Source organism: Physella acuta, unplaced genomic scaffold (assembly GCF_028476545.2).
Source record: "Physella acuta isolate Inbredline_101_S28 unplaced genomic scaffold, ASM2847654v3 ptg001697l, whole genome shotgun sequence".
In the NCBI taxonomy this organism is placed as follows: Eukaryota; Metazoa; Mollusca; class Gastropoda; family Physidae; genus Physella; species Physella acuta.
The window spans coordinates 2,212-20,000 of record NW_026733210.1 but is presented as its reverse complement, the minus strand read 5'-3'; the positions used below and the strand labels follow the sequence as shown (position 1 = coordinate 20,000).

At 40.1% G+C, this 17,789-nt stretch overlaps 1 protein-coding gene across 1 annotated transcript; it reads right to left on the bottom strand.

The window, feature by feature from the left end:
• Window positions 1–10,652: 10,652 nt before the first annotated feature.
• On the bottom strand, window positions 10,653–13,124 carry LOC131929931 (uncharacterized). The gene is made up of 3 exons (XM_059286320.1): window positions 13,008–13,124; window positions 11,722–11,850; window positions 10,653–10,740 (listed from the first exon to the last, which is right to left on the bottom strand). Exons 1-3 carry the CDS (start codon window positions 13,093–13,095, stop codon window positions 10,727–10,729), a joined length of 231 nt encoding a protein of 76 aa, XP_059142303.1. The 5' UTR covers window positions 13,096–13,124; the 3' UTR covers window positions 10,653–10,726.
• Between the last annotated feature and the right edge of the window lie 4,665 nt (window positions 13,125–17,789).

Genomic DNA, 17,789 nt, shown 5'->3' with positions numbered 1-17,789 from the left:
AATACTTTTTGGGGCAATATGCCATTGAAGTAAAATTATGCTTTGATTTTAGTTGTATTCGTTTGTAATGACCATACACGCACACACACACACACACACACACACTATAGTGCATTTGTAATGTATAATATACTTTGGCTTTAACAAAGAACACCAACGTATTTTCAGTTGATAGATGTTTAGCTGTTTTCAGTTCAGAATAAACTAGAGCAATTTACACCAACCTTATTTTTTAAATTTATTCTTCAGTAATAAGCTACGCTAAACACCTAAATTGCACAAATTATTATGTCAATACGGGAAGATTTATAATAAAGCAAGGTAAGTCGGTATGTTATAATTTAATGTAATCGATTCGTCAAAATGTTACGTGTTTTATAAAGTAAGATTTGGATACATGTACTGAAACTTCGATTTAAGTTTGTTTTCATTCTTTTGAGAAAATTGCCACTTCCGCAATAAATTTTAAGTTTTATTTTTATCAAGTGCGAATTGGTGCGGATGAAACTTCCTGCAAAAATGCGCATGAGCGAACGTTAAAATTACTGAAAATATGAATTCGAACTTTATTATAGAGATGCAGTATTATAACTGAATACATGGTATGTAGATCTATAATCGAAATGAAGAGAATTAAATTTTGTGTGGTAAGTTAAAAGAAAAATCGATAATCAGCTAATCGCTTCAAGTTCGCCAACCTATTGTATTTTTTTTAACAGTTTTCTTTTGTTACAAGAATCGACCCCAACAGAAAGCAAAGTAGGTCAATACAGTGCACGATTTTCAATTCAGCGAGGTCAATGGGTTGCTATGAGATTACGCTCTCAAATTTTAATTACGTTTTTTGGCTATTTTATATTTTGTAAAGTTACATTTATATTCTGCCCAAGTCATTTACTTTAGGTGTATGCGAACTAAACAGCGGTGTATAAAATTCATTCGAGAATATTTAATCACGTTTTCTTACTAACCGCAACGCCACCTATGTCTCAAACCCCTATACCCCAAAACACCGTACTCATTCAGAAACTCTTTTGGCTAACATGAAATAAATAATGGTGTGTGGTAGTGCGGCTAGGTGTGTGGTAGTGTGGCTAGGAGTGTGGTGGTGTGGCTACGGGTGTGGTAGTGTGGCTAGGGGTGTGATAATCTGGCTAGGGGTGTGGTTGTGTGGCTAGGGGTGTGATAATCTGGCTAGGGGTGTGGTTGTGTGGCTAGGGGTGTGATAATCTGGCTAGGGGTGTGGTTGTGTGGCTAGGGGTGTTTGTGTGGCTAGGGGTGTGGTTGTGTGGCTAGGGGTGTGATAATCTGGCTAGGGGTGTGGTTGTGTGGCTAGGGGTGTGATAATCTGGCTAGGGGTGTGGTTGTGTGGCTAGGGGTGTGATAATCTGGCTAGGGGTGTGGTTGTATGGCTAGGGGTGTGATAATCTGGCTAGGGGTGTGGTTGTGTGGCTAGGGGTGTGATAATCTGGCTAGGGGTGTGGTTGTGTGGCTAGGGTTGTTTGTGTGGCTAGGGTGTGATAATCTGGCTAGGGGTGTGGTAGTGAGGATAGGAATGTGGTAGTGATATTAGGGGTGTGGTAGTATGGCTAAGGGTGTGGTGCGCATTTGTTGATGACGAGCTAACACAATGTTGCCATTTATTATTTTAATGAAACATTTAGGCACACCACATTAGTGGTGAGACGAAGTTAGCCCTCTCTCCCTCCTTTACTCCCGTCTCCCACCCCCTCCACACTCTCTATCTTTAAAGATAGAAACAATATGGAAAAAAAAGCATATTACATGTAGTGCAATATTTCGGGATTAATTAGTTCTGATGTTATAGAAATGATGTTGGTCATGTGAGAACGGGATTAAGCGAGATTTGCAGGAAATAGTACACCGTCATTACCAGCAGTAGAGTAACAAGATTAGCTCTTTATTATAGTCAGCGGTGAGGTATTAGAACACCGTACGTCTTTGGTTACAGCTGGGCAGCTGTTTGCTGGGTGCTTAAAGACAAACAGTGGCTACCTGAGAGGATAATGTGGATACCTTATGGCTACATGAAACCTGATTGATGGCCAAATAATGGCTAGCTTATGGCTACATGATAGCTGTTTGATGGCCAAATAATGGCTAGCTTATGGCTACATGATAGCTGTTTGATGGCCAAATAATGGATAGCTTATGGCTACATGATAGCTGTTTGATGGCCAAATAATGGCTAGCTTATGGCTACTTGATAGCTGTTTGATGGCCAGGTAATGGCTAGCTTATGGCTACATGAAAGCTAAATGATGGCCAGATAATGGCTAGATTATGGCTACATGAAAACTAAATGCTGGCCAGATAATGGCTAGCGAATGGCGACATTAAAGCTGTTTATTGGCCAGATACTGTCTACATGAAATCTGGTTGATACCAAGATAAAGGCTATCGAATGATTCCTTGGTGGATTCCTATGTTTATTTCATTTGCAACAAATAGATACCTCATACCTATTTGGTAGGCGATCCTTGGCTACTTTATGTCTTCTAGTTGGTCAAATAATTATGTCCGATGGCTACTTTATGAATACCTAATTGGCTATCAATGTATACCTAATTGGCTACCAATGTCTATCGTATGTCTATCTGATTGGCTACTAACATGCAAGGTACTTATTATGGCTGACTTGACTCAGTGACACTAAAAAATATGCTTTGTAATGATCATGGCATATTTGATTCAGACAATTATATAATAGATCTATTTTTTGAGTTTACAATGAAAGTAAATAATTATTTTCACCCTTATTCTTCAAGCATGGTTATCATCTGATAGGTTATATGCATATCTGTATTATAGTAGGCCGGTTTTATCAACAAAATATTTTTTTTGCAAAACACTGTTAAGTGGTATCGTTTCTCATCCATATAAAAATTCATAATTCAATTTAGTCACTAAATAAGAAAGTGCAAACTAAACTATAAATATTTTAATATTTTATTTATTTTGTAGTACAACACACGTGTACACATTCTTTTAAAATGTTGATCTGTCTTGGGTGGAGCTAACATCCTGTAACTGAAAAAAAAGTTTTATACCTGTTTTAAACCTGTAGTATTTTAAATTGGAATGTGTACACTTATGCTTACACCACACGCAACACACACATCTAAATGTTGGATTAATCTGGGGGGTGGGAGGGGGGGATGAACCCCAACCTACTTGCTGCCCCGAAGGGAATTACAAGTATAGGAGAACTATATATATATATATATATATATATATATATATATATATATATATATATATATATATATATATATATATATATATATTTATTTATTTATTTATTTATTTATTTATTTATTTATTTATTTATTTATTTATATATATTTATATTTATGTATAAAGTATGTATATATATAGTTAAAGTATGTATATATATATATATATATATATATATATATATATATATATATATATGCATATTTATGTGCGTGTGTGTATGTGTGGGAATATGTGTCCGAGTACATAGGTAATCACCCTCATTTTAAAGGTCTAAATAACACACATCGACTCAATATTATTAGCTTTGAAATTTTAGCAATTGATTATAAATTACTTCGGCTCATTTTTTTTTTATTTATGCAATTTTGGCCAATAAAGGAAAACAATTTCTTTTTAAAATACGCGATTTTAGCTTAATAGTACAATCCATGTTTTAAAAAAGTATTGACCTAATTGATTAAAATCGGGCTGATTTGTACAGTAGACATTGACCTTAGCAGAACGTACCTCCGTTGGGATAGCAATGGATGTACTCGTTTTGAAAACAGGAACAATCTTCACAGTCGTTTTTAGCGAGGGCCTTCACAAACTTGCGATCTGCGTAGGTTGTTCCTTCGTACGTGCATGAGTTGTATGCTAGGTAATAAGTATATGGTAAAAAAATATAGATAGAGTATGTTGCTTATGAGGTAATGTGGCCGCTTTTACTCTCACAGAAATTAAAAACTACTATTTTATTTGATAAACAATTTATATTTTTTAAAGCATATAACATATAGGGTATTATTTTGAATAAGTCAGTCGTAGGGTTATTGAAAGTAGTCGTAACAGAAAATAAAAAGTTTAAAAAATATTGCAAGCTATTTAAAATACGAATTGATTATATTGCTATAGATTTTATTACATCGCCATTACTAGATGGCAAGGATTTAGTACGGCTGTATTTTTAAGCATGCGGGTCGTTTGATTGTACGTTTTTGTTTCATGTCAACAATGTGTTGCATGTTAGCTATGGTTGAGTACATCATGATCATATCCCGGCAAATGTGGCAAAGAACTTCAAAGAACTCTACATACAGGAGGGGTGGGGCTAGAGTGGCAAGCACTATGCCTACTCGTCGTTTTTTCGCTGACGTGGGACAGGTACACATTAGAGCTGAATGGACTAAGGGAAGTTATGCAGACTCGCGTCCTGGATTTGAACTCGAGACTTTCGGGATTAGAAGTTGTAAGCTCGGCCATCTGCGCACTATGTCTCACACTGTTAATGGCTTTGTAATGTTTACATAGGGATGGCGTGGCCAAGCAGTAGAGCGCTAGACTGCTAACCCAAAAGTATCGAATCCAGGTTCAAGTGAGTAGTACTCCTGAGTTCACCCAGCTTTGATAGGTACAAGACTCATGTTAGGGTAAAAATAAAGGCGTCTGGGCATAGTACTGAACACACTATCCTTTCTTATGGCGAGGTCACAGAAACAACTACACAGAGGCGCAGCGATCCTAAACGGCGCCCGGGGACAAACTTTCAATTTGGCGCCCCCTCGGGAGGAAATTTTCAATTTGCACCCCCCCCCCCCTCAAATTTTCGATTTGCTACCCCCTCCCCCGAACTCTTTTTGATTAGCACCCCCTCCTTCAACTTTTCGATTTCCACCCACCCCCCCCCCCCCCCCAAACTGCAAAAATGCAGCTAAATTGACATTTTAATTTGTTTTTACAACCCATTTTGGCGCCCCTTAAGATCGGCACCCGGGGACATGTGTCCCCCCCTGCCCCACCCCCCCATAGCTACGCCTCTGCAGCTACGTCTGCCCCAGGTGGAAAAAAGGGTTGATGACGTGTACGTCTTGATAACTATTGGGCAACATTCGATATTTAAATCAAATCTTCACGAACAGGGAATAGAAAACGAGAGTTAGACGAACGTCACTCAACTCAGCGGGAGAAATCTAAAATAGATTTATAATCATGGATAGGTGGATTGTCGGAGAGGACAGATAGAAGAGAGAGAGACGGGGGAGGGGGGGGGGGGGAAAGGTGTGTAGAGAATTTATGTTATATGTTGTCTGGAACGCTAACAGCGTAGAATACCCCCCCCCCCCCACACACACACACCAATCCCGTTACCTTGTCACCTAAAAGTTCGTGTGCTCATCCGACAATCCTTTTATTCAAGGCCCAACATTTACTACAATCAACACAATCATCAGGGGCGTAGCGAGGGGGGGGGGGTGCGGACCGCACCGGGTGACACCATTTAGAGGGGTGACACCAAGGCAAAAAATAGCAAAATATATAGAGAAAAAGTTGAGGGTGGGGTGCAAATCGAAAGTTTGAGAGGGGGGTGCAAATCGAAAACTTGAAAGTTTGTCCCAGGGAAGGGTAGCTACGCCTCTGGGGGTTGACACCATTAAGTGCCGCGCCGGGTGACACCCGACCTCGCTACGCCACTGACAATCATTACAATCATTACGAACAATACAATCATTACAATCATTACCATCAATACAATCGGACTTACCAATCCTTGAGCCCTTCGGGACATTCTGGCCGTTGGTTATGGTCAAGATTCCCAGAGACAAAGCCAAAAATAGACAGACAAACTTCATGATTTTTCTGTGAATAGTAAAATAACACACAAACGTTAACACATAACACCGTATTCGATTCTCTCAATAAATCGAGTAGAGGGTGCTAGGTCACTGTTGATACGTAACAAGTACTCGATTTTTTGTGAAATCGAGTCGTTTGTGTTAGAGCAATGTAAAACCATTACAAAGAGTTCGATTATGTTTTGATATGCATTAGAGCAAGCACGATTATGATTGTAAATTGTTGGATGAGTGAATCAGGTCTTTTGATATGTTTTGATGTTTACATGTGTGTTAAGCATAAATGAAGTTAATAGCAGCTTCAAGCAATGATATCTAATTAGCGTAAAATATAAATTAACAGTAGAACGCACACAGTTATCAAAATCGATGCAATGAGTTTCTGCGTCCGTATGGTAAGGATATTATTAACCAGTATCGCTGCACTAAAAGAACCGATGACTTGAAACTTTACTACTAACCAAAAGACTAAACCTAAATTTGGCACTGAGCCGAACCATACATCAAATAACGGTATCGTCAGTATGTGAAATTTTTTTAAAAAATTAAAAAACTTTGTAGATCTATTTATATTATCCTAAATGATAAAAGCAAAAAAATGCTGTGGACTGGAATCCCCAGGGAAAAGGGAAAGTGGGCGGGCCAAAGAAAACATTGAAAAGAATGGTAGAGGAAGAGGCTAAGACAGCTGGTTTCACATGGGCACAGATAAAGGGAGCAGCCCAAAACCGAGTCCGCTGGAAATGTGTAACTGCAACCCTTTGCTCCCCATGAGGCCAGAAAAGAAAGATGATGATGAATTGATAAAAGCAAATCAGATGTTTTAGAAAATCGTTTTTCTTCCTGATACAGAATGTAACACTACCCTGGAATAGTCTTTAAAAAGAAATCTAAATTTAGAACTGTCCACTTTTAAAAGTATAAAGGCCACAATGTGTAGTCTTACATTGAAGCAAAGCTTCAACGTAATTTATGTCAGGTACCAGACAAAGCTGTGTGGGCTCAAGAACATCATTTGAACTGGATACTAATTATTGACAGCGTTTTGATACGCGTGGCGTCTATTACAGGTGATAATTGATATTTTTTTTATATTAGCTCAGGTAACTTGATGCATTGGGAAAAAATAAGTTTTACATTAAGTTCTAACAATTCATTGTGTAGATAAAGTAGAGTTCATAACTTTCTTGACAGTAGCCCATGACAGTAGCCCATGACAGTAGCCCATGACAGTAGCCCATGACAGTAGCCCATGACAGTAGCCCATGACAGTAGCCCATGACAGTAGCCCATGACAGTAGCCCATGACAGTAGCCCATGACAGTAGCCCATGACAGTAGCCCATGACAGTAGCCCATGACAGTAGCCCATGACAGTAGCCCATGACAGTAGCCCATGACAGTAGCCCATGACAGTAGCCCATGACAGTAGCCCATGACAGTAGCCCATGACAGTAGCCCATGACAGTAGCCCATGACAGTAGCCCATGACAGTAGCCCATGACAGTAGCCCATGACAGTAGCCCATGACAGTAGCCCATGACAGTAGCCCATGACAGTAGCCCATGACAGTAGCCCATGACAGTAGCCCATAACAGTAGCCCATGACAGTAGCCCATGACAGTAGCCCATGACAGTAGCCCATGACAGTAGCCCATGACAGTAGCCCATGACAGTAGCCCATGACAGTAGCCCATGACAGTAGCCCATGACAGTAGCCCATGACAGTAGCCCATGACAGTAGCCCATGACAGTAGCCCATGACAGTAGCCCATGACAGTAGCCCATGACAGTAGCCCATGACAGTAGCCCATGACAGTAGCCCATGACAGTAGCCCATGACAGTAGCCCATGACAGTAGCCCATGACAGTAGCCCATGACAGTAGCCCATGACAGTAGCCCATGACAGTAGCCCATGACAGTAGCCCATGACAGTAGCCCATGACAGTAGCCCATGACAGTAGCCCATGACAGTAGCCCATGACAGTAGCCCATGACAGTAGCCCATGACAGTAGCCCATGACAGTAGCCCATGACAGTAGCCCATGACAGTAGCCCATGACAGTAGCCCATGACAGTAGCCCATGACAGTAGCCCATGACAGTAGCCCATGACAGTAGCCCATGACAGTAGCCCATGACAGTAGCCCATGACAGTAGCCCATGACAGTAGCCCATGACAGTAGCCCATGACAGTAGCCCATGACAGTAGCCCATGACAGTGGCCCATGAAGTGACGGTCTGGTCAGCACTCAGTACAACCACCATTACTTTCTTCAACTCGAGACAAGTACCCATTAGAGATGGCTGGACTCAGTGACGTCATGTAGACACAACTTCGGACCAAGATCCGAACACGAGACTTCAATGTATGCTTTGAAGCTCACTGCCATCCAACCATGCCATATACACATATGTTTCTTCTTTTTTTTTCCCATTCGTACCTAAGACACATTGGGCATATGCCCAGCCGCCTTTATTTTTAGCGTGGGTTGGGTACCCATCAGAGCTGGATGGACTCAGGTTCGTTCTACTAACTTGAGCCCTGATTCGAACTCAAGACGTTCGGGTTAGGCCACGCCGTCCCCCTCTCCCCACCCCACAAAAAAACATTTAAATTGTATCAAATTCTAAATTCGCAACACACAAATTGTTATAATGTACCTTTTACAGGCGTTTAAATCCATAATAATATATGTTCAATTAGCATCAAAATCTAAATTTTAATCATACAGAATACAACAGCTTACCTTTTAAAATCTGCTTCAATCAATGTAAAAGGGTGTAGATAGGTTACGTTATAATGTTAAACTGTAATTTCTAATCACATAAATATGTTGTCACTTACCTTGTACTTACAGCTGTAAACTGGTAAGTTATCGCCGAGTAATGTAGTTGGGTGTACAGTGTGCAGTGATTGGCTCACCGGGGTGGTTGAATAGGCGTGGTCTGATGACGTCACACCTTCTCACAGATGTTGGGGATATTTACTGCTAGATCAGTGATTCTCAAACGTTGTTTTCAACTCACCTGTACCCGTTGTGTTAGAGCTGCTATGAGATATCGTCTATGCGCTTGCTACTCCATTGCTTGTTGTTACAATGCTTTTTTTTTTATGGCGGTTACTTTTTTTTTTAAATGTGAAAAAAAGACCTCCGTGCCTACTGTTGTTACCGTTAGGGTATAAATGAGTAAACACAATTATATTACACTCTCCCGATGAAATTAAAAAACAAACTGAATAGTTTTAATAAAGAAATATTCCGCCATAAATATTATACTGATGAGCAAAAATATTAAATTAGGATTTTCTGGCGCACTTTATTACTGGATCTTGATATCTGCCGAGCAGTGTTTCTTTCAGACTTTATTTCTCCTTGGGGGCACTTGATATTTTCGGGGGTGGGGGCGGACACTGGTAAAAGAATATATTTTCTATATAAATTCAATTTCGTTCTGGGGGTGGGGGGGGGGGGGGGCGGTAGACTTTCTTCGGGTATGGGGGCGGGGCTCCGCACCAACCATCCCCCGTGCTGGAATATTTGAATTGTCTTTGACCACGGCAGTAGGCTACTTCTATATTCTGCACAGGCAAAATTCTTTCTCAAATCATGTGCGTTGGGTGTGTGTCTTGACCTCCATATATGTTGAAAGTGGGTGATGCTTTATAATTAATTACATGAATGGTGCGTGGTAGTCGGCACCAGAACTGATTAGACATGACGCCTGATTCCAATGCCTGGTACTCATTAAGGCTGAGTAGTCTTAGGGGCATATGTCATGCCTGGTACTCATTAGGGCTGAACAGTCTTACGGACGCCTAACTGTCATGCCTGGTACTCATCTTCTTCTTCTTCTTCGTGCTTAATTTTAGTGTTGGAAGGGACCCCCCTCCAACACAATTAAGGATACGTGTCAACTAGTTATGCGCCATTGAGGCCATTGACTCCGATTTCAGCCAGCTTTTCTTTTTTGATTTGCTTCCATAGCCTTTGTCCAACCAAGAACAAACTACAAGGCAGCAGTTGTTTGATTTTGGGGCTGTCTCTCCTAGAAGAGTGGCTGTCCCCAGCTAACGAGCCTCATCTGCCCGGGGGTTTGAACTCGAGACTTTTCGGTTTAGCATCCATGAGCTTTACAAACTCGACCACGCCGACCCACCTGGTACTCATTAAGGCTGAGACGTTTTAGGGACACCTAACTTTCCTGCCTGGTACTCAACAGAGCTGATTGGACTCAGGGTCGTTTATAAAAAATATATTTTAATAAGTTTATAATAAAAATAAGATATTGTTTTCAACCCTGCTCTTCCAGCATAATTATATGGCATGATAACAGTCCAATGTATTTTAAGAAAGTGGGTCAGTTTTTTAACTCCAAAAAGAGTTTTAGCCCTGCACTGTTGTGTCGTATCAGAGGCGTAGCGAGGGGGGGGGGGATGCGGGGGCGATTGGACATATGTCCCCGGGCGCCGACCTTAGGGGGGGGGCGCCAAAATGGGTTGGAAGGGGTGGGTGCAAATCAAAAGTTCGAGGGGGTTGCAGAGGCGTAGCGAGAAGGGGGGGGGGGGCGGGGGGGACATATGTCCCCGGGCGCCAAATTGAAAGTTTGAGGCGAGGGGGGTGCAAATGAAAAGTTCGAGGGGGGTGCAAATCGAAAGTTTGTCCCCGGGCGCAGGGAAGGATCGCTACGCCTCTGTGTCGTATCGTATACTCATACCGTAATACATTCAACTTCAAATGCTAACACAACCTATCGCACTCACATAAAATCATACACATTTTGATTTACGTGTTGTTTATTTATAAGTTCAACACTTGTGTATACACATAAAAAAGGTAATCTTCCGTGTGGTTAACATCCAGTAACTGAAACGAAAGTTCAAGATTTTAGAAAGTGGTAGCTCAATGTGGAATTAATAAACTTACAATAACAAACGAGTAGCGTCACAAGGCGGGGAGATGGGGAGGGGAGGGGGGGGGGGTCGATCCGTAAGCGGTGATACAATTTTATGGGTGATTCGATTTGAGTGATGACACCATTTAAGGGGTGACACCATTTAAAGGGTGACATCATTTAAGGGTGACAAACTTTTAAAAGGTGACACAATTTAAGTGGTCACACCATTTATGGGATGACACCATTTAAGGGGTGACACCATTTAAGCTTTGACACCATCTAAGGGATGGTTTTTTTTTAAAGGATGAGGTTATTTAAAGGGCGACACCTTTGGAAAAATAGTAAAATGCACTGTTAAAACTATGTGTTGCCCAGCTATAGGAAACAGGGGTGATATAAATAACAAGATACAAAATTGTAGGAGCGCGTAGGGGCGACCCTTTGTGACCTCAAATATGTGCACTCGTCACAGTGACGCCACTGTCCCTAATCTATTTGATTTTCGAAACTTTAGTTCATTGTCTGTTTAATTTTGTTCGATATTTTGGTTCTTTGTATATTAATTCTCATGTAACATTTGATATTTTAGTTCATGGTATATTAATTTCATGTAACGTTCGAGATTTTGGATCTTATTTTATTAATGTAATGTAACTTTCGAGAGTTTGGTTCATTGTATATAAACTGTTAAGTAACTTTCGAAAATGTGTCTATTACTTGTCATGTAACTTGAGATTTTAGTTAATGGTATATTAATTTCATGTAACTTTCGAGATTTTGTTTTTTTTTTGTCTATTACTTGTCATATAAAATTCGAAATTTTTGCGATTTATTTTAAAACATTTTTAGATTTGGTATCATTTTAGCAATCCTTGTTAACAAAAGGGTTGACCTAATCGATTAAAATGGCGCTGGTTTGTACAGTAGACCATGACACGAGCAGAACGTACCTCCGTTGGGATAGCATTGGATGTACTCGTCTTGAAAACAGGAACAATCCTCACAGTCGTTTTTAGCGAGGGCCTTCACAAACTGGCGATCTTTGTAGGTCTTTCCTTCGTACGTGCATGAGTTGTATGCTGAGGAATACATACATGGTGAAAACATACAGACGGGGTAGGTTGGTGGTGAGATCATTTGACCGGGAGCCGGTCGTTTTCCAGAATGGACACTTGCCCGAATAGGACAAATGCCCGAAAGGACACTTGCCCGAATAAGACAAATGACCGAATAAACGTTTGCCCGAATGCGACAAATCCACAAAAATTGTAGACCCCCATGTGACGATTGATTTTTTCCTGATAGAACTACTATTTTATTTGATAGTCAAATTATTGAGTAAGCTAAAAGAAAAAAATGATTTAGGCCTATAGATGTAGGTTGTATTGGTGTTAGGATCAGGTAAATTCCCTCATACATCATTCAAATACAAAACTACTAGCTTGTATGATATGAAAAAAAGTAATATGACGTGTTAATTTAGATGTATAAAAATTATGCAGAGCAGGAATTGAAATGGTATGATTTGTATGATTTGAACTCGAGACTTTCAGGTTAGCAGTCTAGCGCTCTATCGTTCGGCCACGGCACCCCTAACACAACGGTAGCTGACTACCCAATTTGTCCAGTCATTTGAAAATTTCTATTACAGAATTAATTGAGTTCTAAGCCTGAAACATTGATCTGGCATGCTAACAGTCCTGAACTCAACCCTACCCCTCTACACCAAAAATGAGTTATCAACCTCTAATAACAATTCATTGTTCAAGTCGGTCATAGATCAAAGCAGATATATAGGTCTACTTTATAAAACATATACGAAGTATGATTTTAGTTGCAACTGTATTCAGGTTGAAAATGTATTTTTTTTATAAAACTCAACCTCATTTAACTATTTCAATCACTACAATTACAATCATTGCGAAGACAATGATTACAATCACTACAGTCACTACAATCATAATCGCTATTCTCGATCGCTACAATCACAATCATTACACTCACAAAAATTACAATGGCTACAATCACTACAATTACAACCAACATATTCACCTCAATTATGATCAACACATTCACTACTACTACCATGATCACTACAATCGATTCAATAATTACAAACACACTTACCAATCCTTGCATCTTTAACCGTAACTACAACAACAACCACTTTAATGACCACAATCTTAGTAAATACAATCATAACCACGCTCACTACAATCACTACAAGCACACTTACCAATCCTTGCACCTTTAACCTTATTCTGGCCGTTGGTTAAGGTACAGATTCCCAGCAACAGAATCAAAACTAGACAGACAGTCTTCATGGTTTATCTGTATACAACAAAATGTTACATAAAAGTTAACACTTAGCAAGATATTCGATTATTTTGTGAAATCGATTAGAGTGTGTTTTTGATCAATATTGATACGTAACAAGCTATTCGATTATTTTATGAAACCGAGAAGTTAGTAAAATTAAAATTTATATAACAACTTATACGATTATTTTATGAAATCGATTATTAGATAACTGTATGTGTGTTAGTCTATGTTCTATTTCGTGTGAGTTTATACGCGTGGTAAACGTAGGCCTACACGTATTGCATCATATAGTCATTAGCTAAAGCAATTATCGTCAAAAGATAATTAAACAATATAACTCATCCAGTTAACCTGTTCGATACGTATAATGTATTCAGTAGAGTGGTTTCAAAGTACCAATTTGCAGGTATCGCTACGCTAAATTTACCGATACCTAATGCTCTTTAATTAAATTAAAGTTAATTAAGATAACGATCTTGGCAAGGGCCTTAATCATACATTTAACCCCGGAGTCTTCTAATTTTAAAATTTATAAATCTTAAACTACCTTATATATCTTAAACGAAACATGAATAATTCGGCAATTTTTTATTGTATTCATTGATCTACCTGAAATAGATCTATAATTTTAATCACCTTTAAACAAGTCTTTGAATCGAAATCGAAATATAGATCCGTGACTAAAGCTAATTTAAACCTCACAAAAAGACCTCACTGTGTAGCTCGAAGCAATTTGTTAAACTCGACTTATGCCAGGTACTTGTCAAAGCTGAGTTGGCTCAAGTGCATTCGAAAATTGGAATCTTAGCTTCAAATTTCACTAACATGTGTTGCATGACCTAAGTTCTTATAATCATGTTTTACAACAACTGTAATAATTGTAAGATTATGAGTATTTTATATCAAATTTTAAGATTTCTATTAACACTAAATGCTATCGAATACCTTCTACTTCCTGCTGTGGACACAACAAGTGATGGTTGAATGATTTGCGGATGTTTCGCCGTATGCCGCGGTCGGCTCGCGTGACGGTTTTTATACGCGTCGGATGATGACGTCACGCCAGTTCACAGATGGTGGGGCGATTTCACAGTAGATGGTTTATCCTCCGCGTGACGAATTAAAATACAATTAACGTTTTCTAAAAGGGGTAGGGGAGATGGGAGAGGAGGGGAATGGACGATTTAGTAAAAGCTATATGGGGGGTGGGAGGCTCAAGTAATTGTATGTGTACAGTTATGAGATTTCGTCTGTCAAACTAAAATTTAACATTTTTTTTAAAATCAAATTGGCCACGACATTATCGCTCATATATCCGTACATATTGTCATATGTATGTCATATATATGTATATATGTATATATAATATATATATATATATATAAATAATATGAAGATTCTTATATATGTGTGTAAGTGTGTGTGTGTGTTTGTGTGTATGTCTGTGTATGTATGACTGTGTGTGTGTTAATTTTTTTTTTTTAAATCCACTAAGTTCTGTTAGACTTTAAAGTTATTAGACATATTTTAGTATACACAAACGAGGAGAGCTGAAACTCAAAGTAATCTTATGCTACTAAGAAAAATGTAATTTAGAAACAAACAGTTCTAGATGTGTTGCAGTCTTTTGTGTACTGTGTAGAATACAGAAAAGACAAACGCGACGCATGAGTGAATACAAGTGTAACACGTTGTCCAGGGCAGTCACGTGACGGAGGACATGTGGTCTAGGTCGTGTAGGGGAGGTGATGTATGTCGTGTAGGGGAGTTAATGTATGTCGTGTAGGTGAGGCAATGTATGTCGTGTAGAGGAGGCAATATATGTCGTGTAGGGGAGGAAATGTATGTCGTGTAGGGAAGGTGATGTATGTCGTGCAGGGGAGGCAATGTATGTCGTGCAGGGGAGGCAATGTATGTCGTGTAGGGGAGGAAATGTATGTCGTGTAGGGGAGGAAATGTATGTCGTGTAGGGAAGGCAATGTATGTCGTGTAGAGGAGGTGATGTATGTCGTGTAGGGGAGGTGATGTATGTCGTGCAGGGGAGGCAATGTATGTCGTGTAGGGGAGGAAATGTATGTCGTGTAGGGGAGGAAATGTATGTAGTGTAGGGAAGGCAATGTATGTCGTGTAGAGGAGGTGATGTATGTCGTGTAGGGGAGGTGATGTATGTCGTGTAGGGGAGGTGATGTATGACGTGTAGGGGAGGTGATGTATGTCGTGTAGGGGAGGAAATGTATGTCGTGTATGGAAGGCAATGTATGCCGTGTAGAGGAGGCAATATATGTCGTGTAGGGGAGGAAATGTATGTCGTGTAGGGCAGGCAATGTATGTCGTGTAGGGGAGGTGATGTATGTCGTGTAGGGGAGGTGATGTATGTCGTGCAGGGGAGGCAATGTATGTCGTGTAAGGGAGGAAATGTATGTCTTGTAGGGGAGGAAATGTATGTCGTGTAGGGAAGGCAATGTATGTCGTGTAGAGGAGGCAATATATGTCGTGTAGGGGAGGAAATGTATGTCGTGTAGGGGAGGCAATGTATGTCGTGTAGGGGAGATGATTTGGTCGTCTAAAGGAGGTTATGTGGATCTTGCAGCAGAGTTGACTTGTGTTATGTATTAGTGGTTACTTAAGGGAGGGGGAGATAAAAATAGTTGTGTTTGTGAAATGACACAGGGATGAATTTTAGAAATACGTCAGTAAAGTGTTTACAAAGGCAGTGACTTGGTGAGGGAGAACTTGTGTCCTTGCAGATGTATAAGGGAGGTAACTTGGTAATGTAAGGGAGTTAACATGGTCATGTAGGGGAGGTAACATGGTTATGTAGGGGAGGTAACATGGTCATGTAGGGGAGTTAACATGGTCATGTAGTGGAGTTAACCTGGTAATGTAAGAGAGGTACCCTGGTCATGTAACGGACGTAACATGGTTATGTAGGGGTGTTAACATGGTAATGTAAGAGAGGTAGCCTGGCCATATAAGGGAAGTAACTTGGTCATATAAGGGAGGTATGGTGGTCATGTAGGGGAGTTACATGGTCATGTAGGGGAGGTAACATGATCATGTAGGGGAGGTAACATAGTCATGTAGGGGAGGTAACTTGGTAATGTAAGGGAGTTAACATGGTCATGTAGGGGAGGTAACATGGTCATGTAGGGGAGGTAACATGGTTATGTAGGGGAGGTAGCTTGGTCATATAAGGGAAGTAACTTGGTCATATAAGGGAGGTATGGTGGTCATGTAGGGGAGGTAACATGGTCATGTAGGGGAGGTAACATGATCATGTAGGGGAGGTAACATGATCATGTAGGGGAGGTAACATGGTCATGTAGGGGAGGTAACATGATCATGTAGGGGAGGTAGCTTGGTCATGTAGGAGAAGCTTTTTATATCATGTTGATGGATTCACGTTTATAGTTTGTCCACATAAAAGCAATCCGCAAGGCCGCAGCTATGTAATTTTTTTATTCTCTCTCCAAAATAAAAAGTTTGTTTGCCAAATGTTATAGGATAGATATTTAAAAAACCCGCTAAAAGATTACTTTTGCCAAAATCTAATCAATAAGTTGGTACTAACGTGTGACGCCATCTGGTAGGTCCAATTAGCATTGTTACACGGTCCGTCTATTGACACTACGGCTATCGACTGTTTAATCTGTCTGCTCGGTTTACTGACCCGTGGAAATGTGTTGATGTTTTGGTCAGGTGATCGGTGCTTTTAGGTTTGTTTAAAATAGAAATACAATTAGGATTAAAATCAGGGTCTCGGCTTTAAAAAAAAAGACAAAAAAAAAAACAAAAACAAAAAAAAAATTTAAAAATTTAAAAAAAAAATAGTTTGAAACAAGATTAGAATTTATCTTCTGGCTAAGCTTCAGGAATGTATAGAAGCACAATTAGGATTAAAGGTTTAGGATTAGTTATGGTCTTGCTGTTAAAAGAAATGTTATTTCAGGCATGTCTCCGGGAGGGCACTGTTCCCCATTCTAACTCCCCTGAGCAAAGCCATTGCTCATACCTGAAAAAGTAGTATATATACATATATATATATATATATATATATATATATATATATATATATATATATATATATATATATATATATAAAATTGATATAGAGAATTTATAATTTATACCAGTGTGCGCCCCACGTCGCATGAAATTTCAAGTGCCCCCACTCTGAAAGAAATTCTCCAAGAATCCATCTATAATAACGAGAAAAATGGCCCGTTGAGGAAGGATACACCGAGCGCTAGGTTGATAGTGCTGTCTCTTTTCTCTAAAGTAAAACCAACCCACCCCTCCCCCACACACCACACACCACCCCCACCCCCCCACCCACCCCCAAAACACTCCACCCCCCACCCCCAACCCCCCACCCCTCCCCACCCCCACCCCCACCCCCACCCCACCCACCAAATAACATGTCTACCGTCCCATTCAACGAAATATAATTATATACTTTTTCCAGTGTCCGCCCCCTCCCAGAAAATTCTACACCCGCCCCCGAAAATTTCAAGTACCCCCACCCCTCTCCGGGGAGGAAAAAGTCTAAACTAAACCCCCCACTCACCCCCCCCCCCCACACACACCACCCCCCCCCCCCCCACCCCCCCCCCCCCACCCCAAAAAAAAAACATGTCTACCGTCCCATTCAACGAAATATAATTATATACTTTTTCCAGTGTCCGCCCCCTCCCCG